Source organism: Emys orbicularis, chromosome 17 (assembly GCF_028017835.1).
Source record: "Emys orbicularis isolate rEmyOrb1 chromosome 17, rEmyOrb1.hap1, whole genome shotgun sequence".
Classification (NCBI taxonomy): Eukaryota; Metazoa; Chordata; order Testudines; family Emydidae; genus Emys; species Emys orbicularis.
Window position 1 is genome coordinate 19,279,253 of NC_088699.1, and position 19,281 is coordinate 19,298,533.

The 19,281-nt window shown below is 42.6% G+C and overlaps 1 protein-coding gene across 1 annotated transcript in view; it reads left to right on the forward strand.

Moving 5' to 3' along the window:
- Window positions 1-19,281, forward strand: part of CUX1 (cut like homeobox 1) — a 321,902-nt gene that overhangs the window by 242,657 nt on the left and 59,964 nt on the right. The window contains exons 10-11 of the mRNA XM_065418515.1: window positions 7,956-8,060; window positions 11,714-11,902. Coding sequence (XP_065274587.1) covers window positions 7,956-8,060; window positions 11,714-11,902 — 294 coding nt within the window. The remainder of the gene's footprint in view (window positions 1-7,955; window positions 8,061-11,713; window positions 11,903-19,281) is intronic.

Here is a 19,281-nt window from a genome sequence, read left to right on the forward strand (position 1 = left end):
AGATCAGTAGAGGAAGAATTAATGATTAAAAAATTGTTGAAACAAAAGAATACTAAAATGTAAAAACCACTGCGTCTGCTTTAGCAAGTATATACAAAACCAACAATTTTCTTTTGTCCTAAAAGCAGAAGGAAAATGAAATTATTTTAGCAGAAATCGTATTCAGTTTTTTTAATTGAGTATAATCTCCTTCTAGCTCCAACAGATTATGCTGGAAAATTGTTTAGATTTATATTTCCAACTAAGCACAATTGCTATGAAATATGCATATGTCAGACCAATATATGGAGTGATATTTTTCCTTGTTCGGTTAACATCACTGACAACAACATATATGCAAAGGATGGGTCAACAGTGTGCCTTTGTTGCCAAGAAGGCTAACGGCATTTTGGGCTGTTTAAGTAGGGGCATTGCCAGCAGATCGAGGGACGTGATCGTTCCCCTCTATTCGACATTGTTGAGGCCTCATCTGGAGTACTGTGTCCAGTTTTGGGCCCCACACTACAAGAAGGATGTGAAAAAATTGGGAAGAGTCCAGCGGAGGGCAACAAAAATGATTAGGGGGCTGGAGCACGTGACTTTTATGAGGAGAGGCTGAGGGAACTGGGATTCTTTAGTCTGCAGAAGAGAAGAACGAGGGGGGATTTGATAGCTGCTTTCAACTACCTGAAAGGGGGTTCCAATGTATATAGATCTAGACTGTTCTCAGTGGTACCAGATGATAGAACAAGGAGTAATGGTCTCAAGTTGCAGTGGGGGAGGTTTAGGTTGGATATTAGGAAAAACTTTTTCACTAGGAGGGTGGTGAAGCACTGGAATGGGTTACCTAGGGAGGTGGTGGAATCTCCTTCCTTAGAGGTTTTTAAGGTCAGGCTTGACAAAGCCCTGGCTGGGATGATTTAGTTGGGAATTGGTCCTGCTTTGAGCAGGGGGTTGGACTAGATGACCTTCTGATATTCTATGATTGGATAAAAATAATTTTGTTCCGCAACTGATGGCAGCAACAACAATGACGATGTGTTCCTGTTTTTATTCACCATGAAGATAGTATTGTTATCTCAGCACGATTCCTGCATCTGCACCAAGGCTGATGCAGCTAACATTAGAATATCTGGATTCTGTTTCTGACTCTTCAACTCACTATGGCTAGATCCGCAGCTAAAATAAATCGTTTACACCAGGGTGCCCAACCTACAGCCCGCGGTCTGTACGTGGCCCATCAGAGCATTTCATAAGGGCTGCGGCCTCCTTCAACACAGTATAGTAACGGCCAATTCATTAGTGTTTTATCATCTTGTTTACATAATTTTAGTTTACATGAGTGTGCAAATAGGTTGTTTCTATGTATAGTATTGTCTATCTAAATACATACAAAACAAGCTGAACTTAAAAGGGAAATCAGTACAGGTGACTTTAAATCTTATTAAAATATGTAGAATCTGTTTGGCCCACGCAAGATTGTGCTTAGGTTTATCTGGCCCTCCTATGTAATAAAGTTGGGTACCACTGGTTTACACCATCTGATGAGGTCTGGTGGTGTTTGCACCAGTAATTGGATCCTGTGCCTCAATTTCACCATCTGTAAAAGAGAAATAGTGAGAGTCACCTTTGTAAAGTGCAGAGTGTCAATTGCAAAGAGAAGAGACATAAAGCTGAAGACTAAATTCCAACTCTTAAAAACGTATATTTGATCTGTGTTAAATTATAGCGGTGAAACATGGACGTTCAGACACTCGATAATAAGAAATGATGGGGTTATCTGTACTTATAGCGCTGCAACAGAGAAGTCCTCCCATCGACATAGTCTACACCAGGCGTTAGGTCAGTATAACTACGTTGCAAAGGGGTGTGGAAAATCCTGAGCAACATAGTTCTACCACATAAATTTGTAGTGTAAACCAGTGCTACAGTACTTCAAATTATGATGTTATAGAAGAATTCTGAAAATATCATCTAACCAATAGAAAATGGTTGGTCAGCAAATACTAGTCAGAGATCTTATGAAAAGAAAGATTGGATTTTCAGGGCACATTTTAAGGCACTCAGTGGGCAGTGCATGTTTTCAGGCACTGGAAAGGAAAATTACTGACAGACAAGGCAGAGAAAGATGCTATTGGATGGACAGTGTGATATCCTGAGTGGATCAAAAGGACTATTTATCCACAACGGGATTAGCAGAAGATTGTAGAGAATGCGCTACCATGGATGCAAATCTCCAGTAATGGAGATGCCACAGAAGAAGAAAAAATGTGTTGAGATTGTTGCATAGAAAGTGCTATCTAATTGCAAAGTATGTTTAATATTATTTTCATAGATGTCCAGGAGTCTCCTGTAAAAGCTCGGCTTCCAACTGGAAGCACATTTACCTGGCAGTGTTTCAGTGAGTAAAGGAAAATTGAATAGCCTGAAAATGAGACTGAAGACAACCCAAGCTCTTCTGTTTGATGTTGTTTATATAGTTCTCCAATGCTGCAAAAATTGGTGCCAAAGCCCTGGAGAGCTTTTCATGTCACTGATTTTCTGATAATACCCTCCTTTTCTGTGAAACTTGATGCAGACTAAGGCTTCAAAATGGTTGAAAAGTTAGGGGTGGAAATGAAGCATATTCCACTAATATGCCTTAGTCAACTAGATGCTCGAAAAGAGCATGGCTGCTGTGGGATGGTCTGCAAACAGAGGGCTCTATACTGCAGACCCTACCGGGCCATAACTAGATCTATTAGTTTCAACAGAGCTACTCCTGGTAATATGCATTACACTTTAGTGTTTGTAGTAATGTTTGCTATGTGTTGTATGTATATAAGAAAAGACAATTCAACTGATAGAACTCTGAAGGGAAAGATCTTTAAATAAAGTATCCCATTTTTCCAATCATAGCTCTGGTCTTTGATCAAGTTAATATTCTACTCAGTTCATGATCTTCATCCTGTCATTAAGCTCTACAAAAATAAGTTATACCAAATACATTGCATGTATTTTTTAACAAAATGAAATGCACATGGCAATGGTCATGACTATTAATTGGCTTCACTACTAAGCAGTATAGTATTTACATATTTTAGTAAAGGAAGTGAGAATTCTGTGCTAGAATATTAGCTACATGGAACAGAGAAGATTCATCTGACTGAAGTATCCAAAAATACAGTTTCATTGGATGCATGGAGAATGGGGATGGTCTTTCTCAATGTTAGCAATGTGACTGACTTTCACTGGTCATTTCTGATGGTGTGGGCAGTCTTTTATTTAAGATATTTAGAAAGAAGCCAGGCACTTTAGCACGAATAGGCACAGCTATCTATTACAATAGATTTAATTATTATAGGCAGAGCTGTTAGTGATATCTATACTTAGTTAACTGACACTTCTCATTAAAAGACCCCGTGTCTTAAACTTTGCCAAACACTTAACAGTTTGGGCAGAAGTTTCCCATGCTGGGTGTTTGGCTCTGGCTGATTTTTTCCCCCCTATCTTTCAGCAAAAACTGCACAGCCATTTCTGAGAATGAGATATGGGAAAATGTTTTTCCCATGTTAAAATTCTTGTAACTGTTTTGCTAAGAAGCTCTAGTGCTCACTTTGGAGCAGGGACCTGAAACTTGGCAAAGGCAGGTGTCCTTTGTATCAAGGATGTGCGGTCTGTTGTTCCTGTGGCAAAAAAATGTCCAAGTTTGCTCTATTTAAGCCTCTGAGAAATCTGTTTGTACATCCTCAGTTGAGACTTGTTATAGTTTGGCAACTAAATTCTCTGATGATTCTGTCAATACTGAGCACTCTCCAAATTGGGGATGCAGGGGCTGAGCAGGACTTTCCTTGCAATTTCTGCTTCTGGTTGATATAGGCTGCTGTGGTGCTGGGCACCAGAACTGATAGCAAAGAGACTCTCCTTTGCTTTCAGTGTTCCCCCTGCTGGCGTCGGGGAAGCATGGAGCAAACTGTAACTGGAGAGTGGAAATGGAAGCTAGCAATCGAGGCAGGGAAAGACTGGGGCTGGATGGACAAGGAAACTGGGTCGAGGTGGGTAGAAGACTGGGACATATTCCCCTTTTCCTCAGGACAAGTGCCTTATTCAGAGTACAGAATGGATGGTGTTCTATGGAGAAATCAGGGTTGTGTACTGAAGGAGGCCATTGTCTGCAGGACCCATGCTTCATTTGTGGCAAAAGTTGGAAGGTTTGTAGTGAATGAGACAGGGGACTGCAGGAAGAGAAAGGATGGTCTTGTAGTTAAGGCAGTTAAATGCTGCCCTAGAGAATTGGATTTTATCCAAACCTCTGCCAGAGGAGAAGTGTGGTGGTAGGCAAATCATTTAAGCCAAACTTCTCATAGATGGCCATTAATTGAGTATTCCTCATTTCCTGGTGTCCGCCTTGAGACCCTCAAGTCTAATTTGCGGAAGTGTTGAGTACTCATTGCTGCAACTGAAGTCAATGGGAACTGTGCTTTAAACCTATGATGTGCTATAGAATGTGAAGTAGTCTGAAGAATCAGGTTCTAGTTGTCCAAAATTGAGCACCAAAAATTAGTGAATAATTTTTACTTTAATTTCTGTGTGCCTCAGCTGTCCATGTGTAAAATTGGGATAATACCCATTCCTCTTACAGGGGATGTGTGCAAATACATTAGTGTTTGAAGTTTGAATAATGAGCAGTAAATAAGTCACAGGGCTAGTAATTGAACAACAAGGATAAAATAAAATATTGAATAGCTGCTTAGCTGTTGAACACCATGCCTTCTGCGCACTGATTCAGGCCTGGGTCCTTTGGGGAAAAAAATAGCATGTGATCATGCAACTGAAGATTGTATCATAATGCATATGCACAAGGGGAGGTCAACTAAGATTGCACAGGAAGCCTTTTTGTGGCATTTCCAACTTTTGAGTGCTTGATTTTGCAACCTTAACTTTCTTTTTCCACATTTTTTGTGTGTGGTAATTTTATTATTTATATTGCAGGAGCATCCAGAAGTTTACTAAGTGCTTTTCAAATGCTGAGGCATACACAGTCATTACCCTGAAGACCATATAGTCTTAAAAAACAAAACAAAACAAAACAAAAAAACATAGTTTTCCATATTTTCCTATCAGAGTTGTCTGAAACTTGTTGATTTCTTTCATAGCAATGGATAGTATGAAATCTTGTTTAATATTATTCACAAGATTACAACAGATGTGCTAAATTGGCTAGGGAAACTATTGGGGAGGAAGGGCAGCTGACAGCTTACAGTATATGCAGATGTAACATCTATTAGAAATATCCTCTGTGGTTTATTTGCATGCAAAGTGAATAGATTCTCAAAACAATGCTGCTATGAATGGGAGCCATCAGCAGAATTGCTTAAGGGTGAAAAACCCATTACTTATACAATACTAGATGTAGTAACAACACAGTGTAGTAACTTGTTCTGTTTTGCAGTAGTTATTTAGCAATTATTAGATAAATATTTTCTCACAAAAACAACGAGGAGTCCGATGGCACCTTAACGACTAACAGATTTATTTAGGCATAAGCTTTCGTGGGTAAAAAACCCACTTCTTCAGATGCATGGAGTGAAAATTACAGATACAGGTATGCAGATACTGGCAGATGAAGAGAAGGGAGTTACCTTACAAGTGGAGAACCAGTGTTGGCAAGGCCAATTCAGTCAGGGTGGATGTGGGCCACTCCCAATAATTGATGAGAAGGTGTCAATACCAACAGAAGGAAAATTGCTTTTGTAGTGAGCCAGCCACTCCCAGTCCCTATTCCCTTTTACGTAGAGAAGAATAAATAAATAAATAAAAATTAAATAATAAAAGAATAAATGGACACAAATCAGACATCAGGAATGGTAACATACAAAAGCCAATAGGAGAACACATCAATCTCCCTGGACTTTCAATAGCAGATTTAAAAGTAACCATCCTTCAACAAAAAACTTCAAAAACAGATTTCAAAGAGAAACTGCAGAGCTACAATTCATTTGCAAACTTAACACCATTAATTTGGGCTTGAATAGGGACTGGGAGTGGCTGGCTCACTACAAAAGCAATTTTCCCTCTGTTGGTATTGACACCTCTTATTTTTTACCCAGGGAAGCTTATGCCTAAATAAATCTGTTAGTCGCTAAGGTGCCATCGGACTCCTCGTTGTTTTTGTGGATACAGACTAACATGACTACCCCTCTGATATTTTCTCACATTCATCTAATGTAAATGAGAGAAAATAAATTATCCTGATAAGACTTGCTAGTCCAGTTTTCCTTCCCAACTTTATCCATTTATGGAAACCAGTTTAGTTTCCCTTTAGTGAGGAATAGTATTACCGGAAAAAGACTGCTTCGGGCATCTTTTCATGTATCACACATATGGTATGCTGATTAAGTGTCTCGTACTAGTTATTAGAACTTGTACAGTTCCACATTTGTTCTCAACAACTATTGTGAAACCTATGCAAAATCATCAAAATGTTGCAAGAAAGTATCACAAATTACATATTTAATTGCTGATAGTATGCTGAATGAGATCTGAATTAACACACAGTTGCTGTTCAGTGTCGCTTACAATTTGAAAGTCAGACAACGATCAGACAAAAAATACAGGTGACACCAAGAAAATAGATATAAGCTTTGTTTTTGTTAAAGTTTGTGGACCTTGCAGGAGGGATTTATTGAAGAGGGGAGGGAGTATGTTTCACAGAAATTGGAAGATCGTTCCAGGTGTAAAGTGATGTGTGAAGAAAGCATGAAGGAGAGAGTGGGAGAAGAGAATAAAGGGAGCTGATCATTGGCATAGTAAAGGAGACAAGTTGGATCACAGAGACAAAATTTGCAGTGTAGATAGGGGCAGGATTGCACAGAGCCTTTAGAGTGATTGATTGTTAGTATGGTGTGCTTCATCTGGAGGCAGGACTGAACCAGCTCAGGGATTCAGAAAAGGGATCAACGTGTTCTGAGCAGTGGGCCTAAACGGTGATTGTAGTTGCTTTGTACTGGAAGAGAAGTGATATTTTAATTGGTGGGACCAGATGGAGCAGGTGATAATCAGGGTGGATAAGAATCACTTTTACTTCTAGTAAGCCAAAAGTGGAGTGTGCTGTAAAAATAATTAGATTTTTGTGCTGTTTTTCTTAATTGGAACTTGAGAACAGGTAATAGAAAGCACTTTTTCTCCCACATGCCCTCTGAAGTCATCTGTGATCCACCAATCCCCATCCAAACTCCTGTGTGGACATGCTTTCCCCTGAAACCTACGTTTTTTTAATCTTTTAAAAATTATTATTTATATTGCAGTAGTGCTTGGGAGCGCCAATCATGGTTAGGACCCCATTGTGCTAGGCACTGTACAAACAGAACAAAAAGACAGTCCCTGACCCCCAAAAGCTTATCAGATATTGCTGAAATTGTCAGTAGCTGGTATCTGACGTATGCAAATTTGTTGGATTTGGAGGGGTTAAACATTGTTACATAAATAGAAGAGCTGAAAAGGACAAAACTTCACCATTCACTTTTTGGCAAATAATTGCTGAAGAAAGATAACCCACAGCATTTGTATATTTTAGGGAGAATAGCCAGAATGTCTTTTAATTCAGTGTTTGCCCGTGAGAATTATTCCCATGAGGAATCCTGCAATAAAATCTGCTTGGTGTGTAGAAGAATAGAAAGAAATTGAATAAAAAGACTCCATTTCCACTTGTATTTATTCAGTCTGGGAAATTCAGTGGGCCACAGTATTAGTATCAGCAGGGGATTCCTTGCTCCTAGCGTTAAATTACTGTCATAATCGCTCAATTATTTCTTCCTTGTACTGTTTAAAATAAAAATCCATCACATTCTATGTATTTTTCCTAACATTTATTAGGTTCAGTGTTTAGGAAAATCAATTATAGTCAGTCAGGCATGAATTGATGAATGTTCTTGTAATAATTGTCAGTTGTTAAACTAAATGTACTTTCTCTTTTCACCCCTTTTCATTTCCTTCAGAGGGCAGAGGTGGCTCAGAGAGAGGCAGAAACCTTAAGGGAGCAGCTCTCGTCAGCTAACAAATCTCTCCAACTTGCTACACAGATCCAGAAGGCACCTGATGTGGTGAGAAAATATTTACCTACTCTTACAGGTTTCTGACATTCCTGCAGTCCAGTTCTTTCAATTTATGCTCAGAGTTATATAAAAAAAATCTGTTTGGAATAATATTTTAACTGAAACAAAATGGTGTTCCTGGGAATTGTAAGTTGGTTACATTTTTGTTGGACAAACTATTCATTGGGATTGGAGGCAGTCAAAGACGGGGGACAGGAGTGGAAATCCCATCTGCTCTTTGGATGCTAGTATGAGCTGGGCAGCACTCGTTCAGCGACTGCTCAGGGAGTCCAGGCAGATAGCAACAGCTATCAAAGATTCTTTCGAGTTGATAGAAGCTGCGACAGCTGAAAAATAAATTGAGCAATGCCATACGACAGGGCTTGCATTAATAGGTTATTAACACATGCGTTGGGTACATAGTGAGGCATGAGGCTGTAGGTAGGCCAAGTGACTTCAACCAACCACGAGCATTGCCTACACTGTCATATTGTTCTTAGAATATGGTTCTAGAAGAAAGTTTAAAAAATATATTTTAGACTGTGGTAGTATCTTTCACCAAATATCTCCTCCTACTATGAAAAATTAGTTCATAAGCAAATAGGAAAAAGTTAGCAAACTGATATAATGCATTCTCCTTCTTATTTTTATTGACTTTTAGGGGTTTTTTGGGTCTTCCTCCAAGTATTTTAAAATGCAATAGATGTACTTGTTTTGTTTTTGGAGATGGTTTACACTATCCCTTTGCCTGTTCCACCTTCCAGGCACAGAGCATTACGTTCCTCAGACTTTTTCTGGATTAATAACCACCATATTTGAAAGGACAATTCCTTTTGAGTTTAGCCTATCAAGGTGACTAATAGGTGTTGTTTACCTTAAAAAATGGAAAATTGGCTCTGATTGCTACTGACTAATTTAATAAAAATGATTCCTGATGTGCTATTTTTTATTATGAATCAAATACATTCACTGCTCCATATCAGACAGAAAAATACATAGTTGCCTTAAAAGTACTTTTGGTACAGTACCAAAATGCCTAAAAAACTGTTTAAGTGCCCAGTGATATTCTCACTGAAGTTAACCAGAGCAGAATCAAGACCTAACAGCATAAAAAAAAGTCAGAATATTAGCCTTAACTTTGAATTACCTGTCTCTTCCCAGTTTATATTCCAGCCTTCTTATTTTAGCATTAGGTTTTTCTTGTATTTAATACTACTTTTGCACCTCATTCATATTTAATATGACAACTATTGCAGGATTAAAATGATTATTATCTATCTTATTTCAAACTTGTGTTCTGGTCTCAATAGAGATATGCAATAGACAGTTACAGAATTTGTGATGTTTCATGCAAGCAAATTAGAGGGTTTTTTTAAGATAAAAAGTATAATTCACTGTAATAGGAGGGCATTGTTAACTGCTGTTCAGATAGGGATAGCTCAGTGGTTTGAGCATTGGCCTACTAAACCCAGGGTTGTGAGTTCAATCCTTGAGGGGGCCACTTAGGGATCTGGGGCAAAATTGGTCCTGCTAGTGAAGGCAGGGGGCTGGACTCAATGACCTTTCAGGGTCCCTTCCAGCTCTATGAGATAGGTATATCGCCATATATAATTATTATTATTATTATTTTACCTCTCTGTGTGAGATATGACACTAGTATGTAGACATTGGAAATCAAGATAAGTGTTGGGAAGATATGGAAAAGGCATTTAGTTTATTTCTACACTGGAAAATACAGGGGTATCCAGTATCTGGCAGTGTCATTTGTTGTAACAAGAGGTTCTAGATGTCAACATTTATGAGTTGGGTTTTCACCACTGACTCATGGTGTGAGCTTTGGCATGTCGCTCGCCATCTGGGTGGCCCACTTCATCCATTAGTAAAATGGATACTTACCTACCTCAGCATACTGTGAGATTTATTCCTTAAAGTTTGTAAAAGTGCTTAGCGGTCTTTGAATGAAGATTGCTATATAAGCATCAAGTACTGGGCTAGATCATGCTCCCTAGATCTGAACATGCAGTATCCCTTCTGCACAAGGATTTGATCTAATTCTGCATGGGAGCCCCAATTCTGCATGGAAGCTGCTTCCACAGCACAATACTTGACCTCTCTACATGGTCTGTTTGCTGGGGAAGAAGTTGAAATTGAAGAAAAAAGGTGGGGTGGGGCCAGGGGTGCAAGTCTACTTTACCCAGGCCCTATCTGGTCCCATAAAAAGTAGGTGAAAAAGATAAAACATAGCTCCATCTCCCTCTTCCCTTATCTATCTCCCTCCTAGTTCCTGCCTCACTGTCCTAGGAGATGTTGGCAGCTAGGAAGCCACAATAATGGGGATGTGCCATGGTACACCCAAACATTGAATGCTATGGGCAGTTCTGATCACCCCATCTCAAAAAAATATATGTTAGAATTGGAAAAGGTACAGAAAAGGGCAACAAAAATGATTAAGGATATGGAACAGTTTCCATATGAGAAGAGATTTAAAAGATTGGGATTACTGAGTTTGGAAAAGAGACAACTAAGGGGGGCTATGATAGAGGTCTATAAAATCATGAACGATACAGAAAAAGTGAATAAGGACGTTTTATTTACTCCTTCAGATAACACTAGAACCAGGGGGGTCTCAATGAAATTAATAGGTGGAAGGTTTAAAACAAACAAAAGAAAGTACTTCTTTACACAACACACAGTTAGCCTGTGGAACTCATTGCCAGGGGGATGCTGTGAAAGCCAAAACTATAGAGGGAGTCTAAAAAGAATTAGATAAGTTCATGGGCGATGGGCCCATCAATGGCTATTTCCAGAAACTGGGAATGGATAACAGGGAATGGTTGCCTGTTTTGTTCATTCCCTCTGAAGCACCTGGTATTGGCCACTGTGGGAAGACAGGCTATTGGGCTAGATGGACCATTGGTCTGATGCAGTATGGCCATTCTTATGGTATGTTCTGATTCTAGGTTTGAGGGCAAGCCCCCTCAGCATTTTAGCAAAGCCTGATTTGGGGAGGGAGATTTCTACAAGGAAATACTCAGGAAAATGTCTTCCTCCTAGTGATCCCTTCCTGTGTACTTTTCCTTGGGAGGAGAGAGTCTGGGCCATTATTATTCTCCTCAATGTTCCCAGGAGTAAACAAACATCAGCAAACAATAGCACTTTCTGTGGCAGTATTTCTGGGAATGATACCTGAAACATTTGGTGGATGTAGTCCCAGTAGCCAAAAACATGCTTTTTCTGTAATTTATAGGCCAAACATTCCCCCCCCCCCATTCTTCCAAAATGGCATACTATCTGATTATTTTTAAAGCACAAGATTTCATTTCCAGCAAAGCACTATCATTAATATTATTCAATAATGTTAAATAGAGCATTTTGTATCTTCAAAGCATTGTCTCAGTTATTGTGCAGACATTAACTCCTGGGTCCTTCCAACACCCATGTGATGTAGCTAAATCTGTTTTCTCCATTATCCCCATCTTACACATGAGCCACCTGAGACACAGGGAGCTTAAATTCCCATGTCTACAGAGTAAGTCAGTGGCAGAGCCAGGGTTAGAATTTAGGAGTTTCTGACTTCCAGTTCCAAGCTTGGTCCTGACCAAACTCCTGTTTGAGCATGTTGCCTTTATTGATATGGTATAATGTTATTTCTTTCACATTAGGAGCAGGCCATAGAGGTGCTGACGCGATCTAGCTTGGAGGTGGAACTGGCTGCAAAAGAACGTGAAATTGCCCAGCTCGTAGAAGATGTCCAGAGACTCCAAGGCAACCTCACCAAACTTCGTGAGAACTCCACCAGCCAGATATCACAGCTGGAGCAGCAGCTGACTGCCAAGAACAGCACACTTAAAGTAAGGATCAGTTGTGCATTCAGCACAGTTGGCTCATTCCTTATTCAGAGTAGGACTCTTAGGTAAACATGTAGTAGTTCACTAGTGCAGATTCATTGTAGTTGTGAGTGGCACAGTGTGTTCTTCGAGTGATTGCACGTGTACATTCAACTCTAGGTGTGTCCATGCTCGAGCACAGTCACTGGGATTTTTTCCGCCAGTGGTACCTGTCGGGACAGCTTGAGTGCCCTCTGCTGCCACACGTTGATGGCACTGGTATAAAGCACCCACCCAACCCCGCACCCCCTCAGTTCCTTCTTACCACCTGTGACAGTCACTGGAACTGCAATGCTTGCTTATAGAAGCTCTCTGTGGTCTTTTTCTTCTTTCTGTATATAGTTAGTTGTCAGTTTTTAGTCACTTTTAGCTAATTTTAGTGAAGTTCTGTAACTTAGTGTTTTAGCGGAGTTTTATCTGTTCTCCGGTTCCAAGGCATGCCTTGGTCACAGGACTTTAAGCCGTGTGCCTCCTGCAACAAGGCTATGCTCAAGCTGCCTGAAGTACTTGGAAGAAGCACATGTGAGGGACCATTGCCAGATACGTAGGGATTTTAAGCCTTGGAGAAGAAGAACTGGGATGCCAGGCTAAAATTTTTGCTCGTGGAGGTAGCACTGAGACCTCCATCTCAGCCAGGCCAATCGGACTCTGCACCAAATGCCTCAGTGTCGGTAAGGAGTACTCCTTCTACCATACCAAAGTCCCGGCACCAATCACCATCCCCAGTGCCAAGGAAAAGGCACAAGATGCAGACGGTCAAGACTGGGAGATCCCCGGCACCAAAGACAGCCAGGCATGGGAATCAGATTAGAGTGCAATCTAAACCAAAGCACTCCCCTGCCTCGGTACCACAGAAGTTGACACCATTGACTCTGGTACCTATGCAGGCACCATCAAATCCGGTACCAGAAGAGCTGTCTACATCTGCAGCACAGCATGACCACACCACAGGCATTTGCTGCTGTCAAGAGACCTTCTTTTGCTGTCGATACTGGTATCACCGGCATTACAAGAGTTGGCGTTATCGGTGCCTCTGGACAGGAGGGAACCCACTGGATCCTGTCATTGTTCAGTACCATGCCCTTTGCTACCATCAAAAGGGAAGCTGGCTATGCTGGCCTCAGTGCAGGCATCTCCAGCATGGCACTGGTCTTGTTGAAGAGGGTGGCCTTAAGTCTGGGCATACAGGTGAAGGTAGTGAAAGTGTCCTCCCATAGCCTGGTTGACATTTTAGCTGCTGCGGGCCCCTCAAAAGTAGCCCTGCCTGTCAATAAGGCCATTATGGACCCTGTTGAGACCTTGTGGCAGATCTCCTTGCCTCCACGGCAAAAAGGGCTGAACACACAGACTTTGTTCCTGCCCAGAGTTATGAGTTCCTGTGCACCCATCCCTTCCCTCCCAGGGATCCCTGGTGTTAGCTGCTGCCAATGAGAGAGAAAGGCAGGGTCATCAGGGTGCAGCCCCAAAATCAAATATAAATAAAATAGGATATCTCCATTAATTTATTTTATCTCCTAGAACTGGAAGGGACCTTGAAAGGTCATCGAGTCTAGCACCCTGCCTTCACTAGCAGGACCAAGTACTGATTTTGCCCCAGATCCCTAAGTGGCCCCCTTAAGGATTGAACTTACAACCCTGGGTTTAGCAGGCCAATGCTCAAACCACTGAGCTATCCCTGCCCCCTCAAAGAAGTTAGATGTGTTCAGTCAGAAAGGTAATTCTACTGGAGAGTTACAACTCAGAATTTCAAACCAGCAGGCACTGCTGGGCAGGTATTATTTTAATATGTGGGACTCCATGCAGAAATTCAAGGACTTGCTCCCACAAGAGGCTAGACAAGGGTTCTCTTCACTGGTGGACGAGAGAAAATCAGTGGCGAGGGCCTCATTGCAAGTTGCTTTGGATGCAGCTGACTCAGCAGCCAGATCTGTGGCTTCGGCAGTGGCCATGCGCAGGAGTTCATGGCTACAGTTCTCAGGATTCCCACAGGAGGTCTAGCAAACCCTTCAGGATCTACCTTTTGAAGGAATGTCACTCTTTTCAGAGCAGACTGATGTGAAGCTTCATAGTCTAAAAGACTCCAAGACGATCCTTAAGTCTCTGGGATTGTACACATCAGCTCCTTCAAGGAAGCACTACAGACCTCAATAGCCCATCTGGTTCTCTGCCCCAGCTGCCAGTCAGGATCCGTAGAGAAGAAGGGGTTTTAGGTGTAGGCCACCACTGTCTTCTACCTTGATGTCAATGCCTGCCCCACCCAGACATCCAGGGGGTTCTGAGCAGGCATTTTGATGGGACGCTCAAGGACTCTGTACTAGTTCCCATGATATCAGACCCTGTTTCTCCTTTATTTGAAAGCCACCTTCCTTACTTTTTCAATGTGTGGTCCTGTATCACCATGGACCATTGAGTGTTGAGCACTGTGGAAATGGGATACACGTTCCAGTTTATTTCTACCCCTCCTTGCCACCCTCCCTCCCTGACCCTCTTCAGGACCCCTCTCACAAAGAACTTCTGGTCCAGGAGGTTCAACCTCTCCTTCATGTGGGAGCTGTGGAAGAGGTTCCACAGAATTTAAGGGGAAAAGGGTTCTACTCCCGTTATTTCCTAATCCCAAAAGCCAAGGGAGGTTTGAGACCCATTTTAGATCTGCAGCAGCTCAGCAACTATCTCTAGAAAATAAAGTTCCACATGGTTACCCTGATATCCATTATTCCCTCTCTGGATCCTGCGGATTGGTGTGCCGCCCTTGATTTAAGAAACGGCTATTTTCATATATCGATATACCAAGGACACAGATGTTTCCTCAGATTTATAGTAAACCACTCACACTACCAAGTCACGGTCCTCCCATTTGGTCTGTCTGCAAATTCATGGGTGTTCACAAAAGGCATGGCTGTAGTGGCAGCTTTCCATAGGAGGTTAAGGGTAGTCCTGCACCCCTACCTAGATGACTGGCTAGTCAAGGGCCAATCCAGGGCTCAGGTAGTATCCAACTCACCCTAGGCCTTCTGAGAAATGCAGAAAAGTCTGCCCTCACTCCAGTGCGGTTAGAGTTCATTGGGCTGGTGTTCAGCTCTATTCAGGCCAGGACCTACTTCCCAGAGGGGTGTTTTAATGCAGTTGGATCCCTGATAACGCACCTTAAAGGTCATCTAATCACAACAGCCCGAAATTGTATGAGACTTTTAGGTCACATGGCCTCATGCACATATGTGGTACAACACGCAAGGCTGTGCCTCAGACCCCTCCAGATGTGGCTGGCCTCGCCAAACGGCCACCATCTGGACACTGTACTCATGGTACCTCAGTGGGTTCTCATCTCTCTCAATTGGTGGTTGGACCCGCTCACGGTTTGTGCAGGTGTTCCCATTATACACCCTTAGCCGTCAATATCCTTGGTCTTAGACATGCCAGCAGGAGGCTGGGGAGCTCACCTGGGGCCCCTCAAAACTCAGGGCTTCTGGTCTTTGGTGGAACTTTCTCTTCGCATCAATGTCAGGGAACTCAGAGCGGGTTCGACTGGCCTGTCAGGCCTTTGTGCCTCACATTATGGGCAGAAACTTGGCTGTTGAAGTAAAACATAGCTGTAGTGTCGTCCATGAGAACAGCCAAGGAGGAGCTTGCTTTTCCCTCCTTTGTCAAGAAGCAGTGCAGCTATGGGAGTTTTGCATAGCCCACTCAATCAATCTCAAGTCCTCTTACCATCTGCGAACACTAAAGGAGTTGGCAGATTGCCTCAGCAGGTCTTTCTCCAGTCACCACAAGTGGTCCCTTTGCCCAAATGTGGCAAGAGACATTTTCCAGCAATGGGGGACTTCCCGGATAGACCTGTTTGTGAACAGGTACAACAGGAAGTCTCACCAATTCTGCTCCCTATGGGGACACAGTCCGGGTTCTATCACAGATGCCTTTCTGCTACCTTGGACGGAACATCTTTACTTTGTTTTCCCCTTTTCCACTCATGCAGAGTGATGCAAAAGATTAAGCAGGACTGGGACCGTGTTATTCTGATAGCCCCAGCATGGGCTCACCCACTGTAGTTGTCCCACTCTTCTAGATTTCTCAGTAGCAACTCCAATCCCGCTTCCATTGCACCTGGACCTGATTTCCCAGGACCACAGTTGGATGCTCCACCGGAACCTGAGCTCCCTTCATCTAATAGCCTGGAAGCTCCATGGCTAAATCCCAAAGAGCAACCTTGCTCGGAACAAGTTCGTCAGGTCCTACTAGGTAGTAGAAAGCTTATGGGACTACCATTTGAACCTTTGGCAATGTGTTCCTTATCATACCTCTCCTGGAAAAATCTTAGTGGCCATCACTTTGGTCAGAAGGGTGTCGGAGCTACGTGCCCTCACATCAGAGCCTCTGTACACATTCTTCTTTAAAGCCTCATCCCAGTTTCCTCCCAAAAGTGGTTTCACAATTTCATAGCAATCAGGCAATCTACTTACCTGCCTTTACCCAAAGCCACATGCAAATAGGAATGAACAGTGTCTTCACTTATTGGATGTTAGACGAGCCCTAGCATTCTACATAAAAAGAACTAAACCATTCCAAATGTCCACCCAACTGTTCGTAGCTGTGGCTGACAGGATGAAAAGGTCTCCCAATCTCTTCACAGACAGTTTTGTCCTGGATTACTTCACGTATTCACACTTGTTATGATCAGGCAGGTGTTTCGCTGCCAGCTATCCTGACTGCTCGTTCCACAGGGTCACAAGCATTCTTAGCACAGATCCCTATTCAGGACATTTGTAAAGCAGCGACCTGGTCATCGGTGCACACGTTCTCCTCCTATTATGCCATCACACAGCATTCTAGAGATTATGCCAATTTTGACCGAGTTGTTCTGCATTCTGTGTCCATGAACTCCGATCCCTCCACCTATTCAACTGCATGTGAGTCACCTAGAGTGGAATGCACAAGTACAGTCACTTCGGTAACTATTGTTCTTCAAGATGTGTTGCCCATGTCTATTCCCTGACCCACCCCCCTGCCCCTCTGCATCGGAGTTTTTCCAGAAAGAAGGAACTGAGGGGGCACTGGGTTGGGTTGGCACTTTACATTGGCACGATCAGCACGTGAAAGCAGAGGGTGCTTGAGCCACTCTGGCAGGTACCACTGAGAGAAAAATTCCCAGTGACTTTGCTCGGGGCACGCATGCACCTAGAGTGGAATGGACTTGTGCAACACATCTGGAAGAACAACAGTTACAGAAAGTTAATGACCATTTTTTCCTTGTGTTGAATTAGTCATTTCTTCAGAATGTCGTTCAATTGCAGTTTTGCTGACATTTTGTGGGGTTTGTTTTAATTAATGACATTTTGTTGTTGAACTCACTCTACCTGTTTCCAGTTATATTTTCAGTTCCGATTTTATATATATCATTATTTTTAGTTCAGATCCTTTCTGAATAATATTTTTTCATAGAAGAGTCAAATTACTGTAATTAGGATAATTTTAAAACCGAACTACCATGTATATGTCTGAAAAATAACCAAAACAAAACTCACAAAGCAAATCCTTTCAGGACTTTAAACTCTCTATGCCAAGCCTTCATTCAGTATCACCGTTTTGTCAGGGACATCTGTCATTCAGCAGTCAACCTGTAAATGCACCCAACCAGGTTTTTTCTCCCATTGGAAAAAGGACTTGTTTGGATGCACGGACACAAGAAAGCATAAGGATTGAAAGGAAGGCTCTTAACCTTATTAGAACGTATTTTTAATTTTTGGCTCTGTTTTCCCCAAGATAGTACCTAATTTGTAGCTAGTATCCCAGTCCTGGGACTTTTGCATATCAGTCAGTAGCACTCTCCTGAAAACCACAAGGACGGTATATCTAACTGTTTCTTGAATGACCCCATTCTCTTTTGTTTCCACTGTCTGTCTTTGTGCACCATTCCACACATTTCTGATCTGTCAGTAAGCATGAGAAATGTTTTCCTGACATCTGTTGTGAATCAGTTTCCTCTAACTTCTGTCTCTTTCATTGTTCTACCAGCTATAAGCTGTAAATAGTAAATGAAGTTAATTTAGTTATTTCATTAAAGATTTCTAGTTTTAGCATTCCTGAAAGTCAGAGGCTGATAGCGCCAACTTAAGCCAGACATGGTTTAGGCAGTTACTGTGTAAGTTTCTCTAGCTCTGCTATATCAGGGGAGGGCAAACTACGGCCCATGGTCTGGATCCAGCCCGTCAGGGCTTTCAGTCCGGCCCACAAGAGTGCCAGCCCCATGGTGCAGCGGGGCTAAGACAGGGTCCCTGCCTGCCCTGGCCCTTCACTCCCGGAAGCAGCTGGCACCATGTTCCTGCGGCCCCTGGGACGAGGTGGGGGGGCAGCAGGCTCTGTGCGCTGCCCTCGCCTGCAGGCACCGCCCCCCGCACTCCCATTGGCCAGGAACAAGGAACCGCGGCCAATGGGAGCTTCGGGGGTGGTACCCACGGCGTGGGCAGCACGCGGTGGAGCCGTGTGCCCCACACCACTCCTAGGAGCCACTGCTGGACATGCTGGCCATTTCCAGGAGCGGTGCGGGGCCAGGGTAGGCAGGGAGCCTGCCTTAGCCCCGCTGCATGCCACCGCCACTCCGGAGCCACTCGAGGTAAGCGGCACCAGGCCAGAGCCCATACCCCAAACCCCTCCCACACTCCCTCCTGCACCCCAACCCCTTGCCCTGAGCCCCCTCCCACACCCCAACCCCCTGTTCCAGCCCTACATTCATGGCCCTGCATACAATTTCCCCACCCAGATGTGGCCCTTGGGCCAAAAAGTTTGCCCACCCCTGTGCTATATCAAAGTGCCTCAGCTCTCAGTTGCAAACCTTGACACACTGTTCTAAATCTGACATTCTTCAGAGAGTACAGGCTCTATTGTGTTGTAGTTTAGTTTATGTGGAAAAATGTATTTTAGGGATGGAATTGAAATACTTCAACTCAATACACTTTCTGTATGTTCTAAGACATACTTGCAAAATTGTCATGAAAATTCAGTAGAGGAAATAAAAATCTTCTAGGTCTCCCTTGTTGCTGGTAGCAGTAATGATGTTATCAGTCTCTGCCAATCTGTCATTGTTTTTGCATCACTTCTGTGGAGAGACGAAGGAACTGGGCTGTATTTGAGGGATACATTTTCTTTGGCTTTACTGCTATTGTGAATATTTTTATAAAGCTTTTTAGACAAAATAGCTTGAACCCCTGTGTTCAACTTAACGTCCTTAGAACTGGATCATCAATAAGAGTTTTGCCATTAACTTTAATGGGACTAAGATTGGTCCTTTATCTGAGCTGGTGACAGAAGAACTCTGACTTTCATTTCAGAAATCTTCATATATATTCTCATAG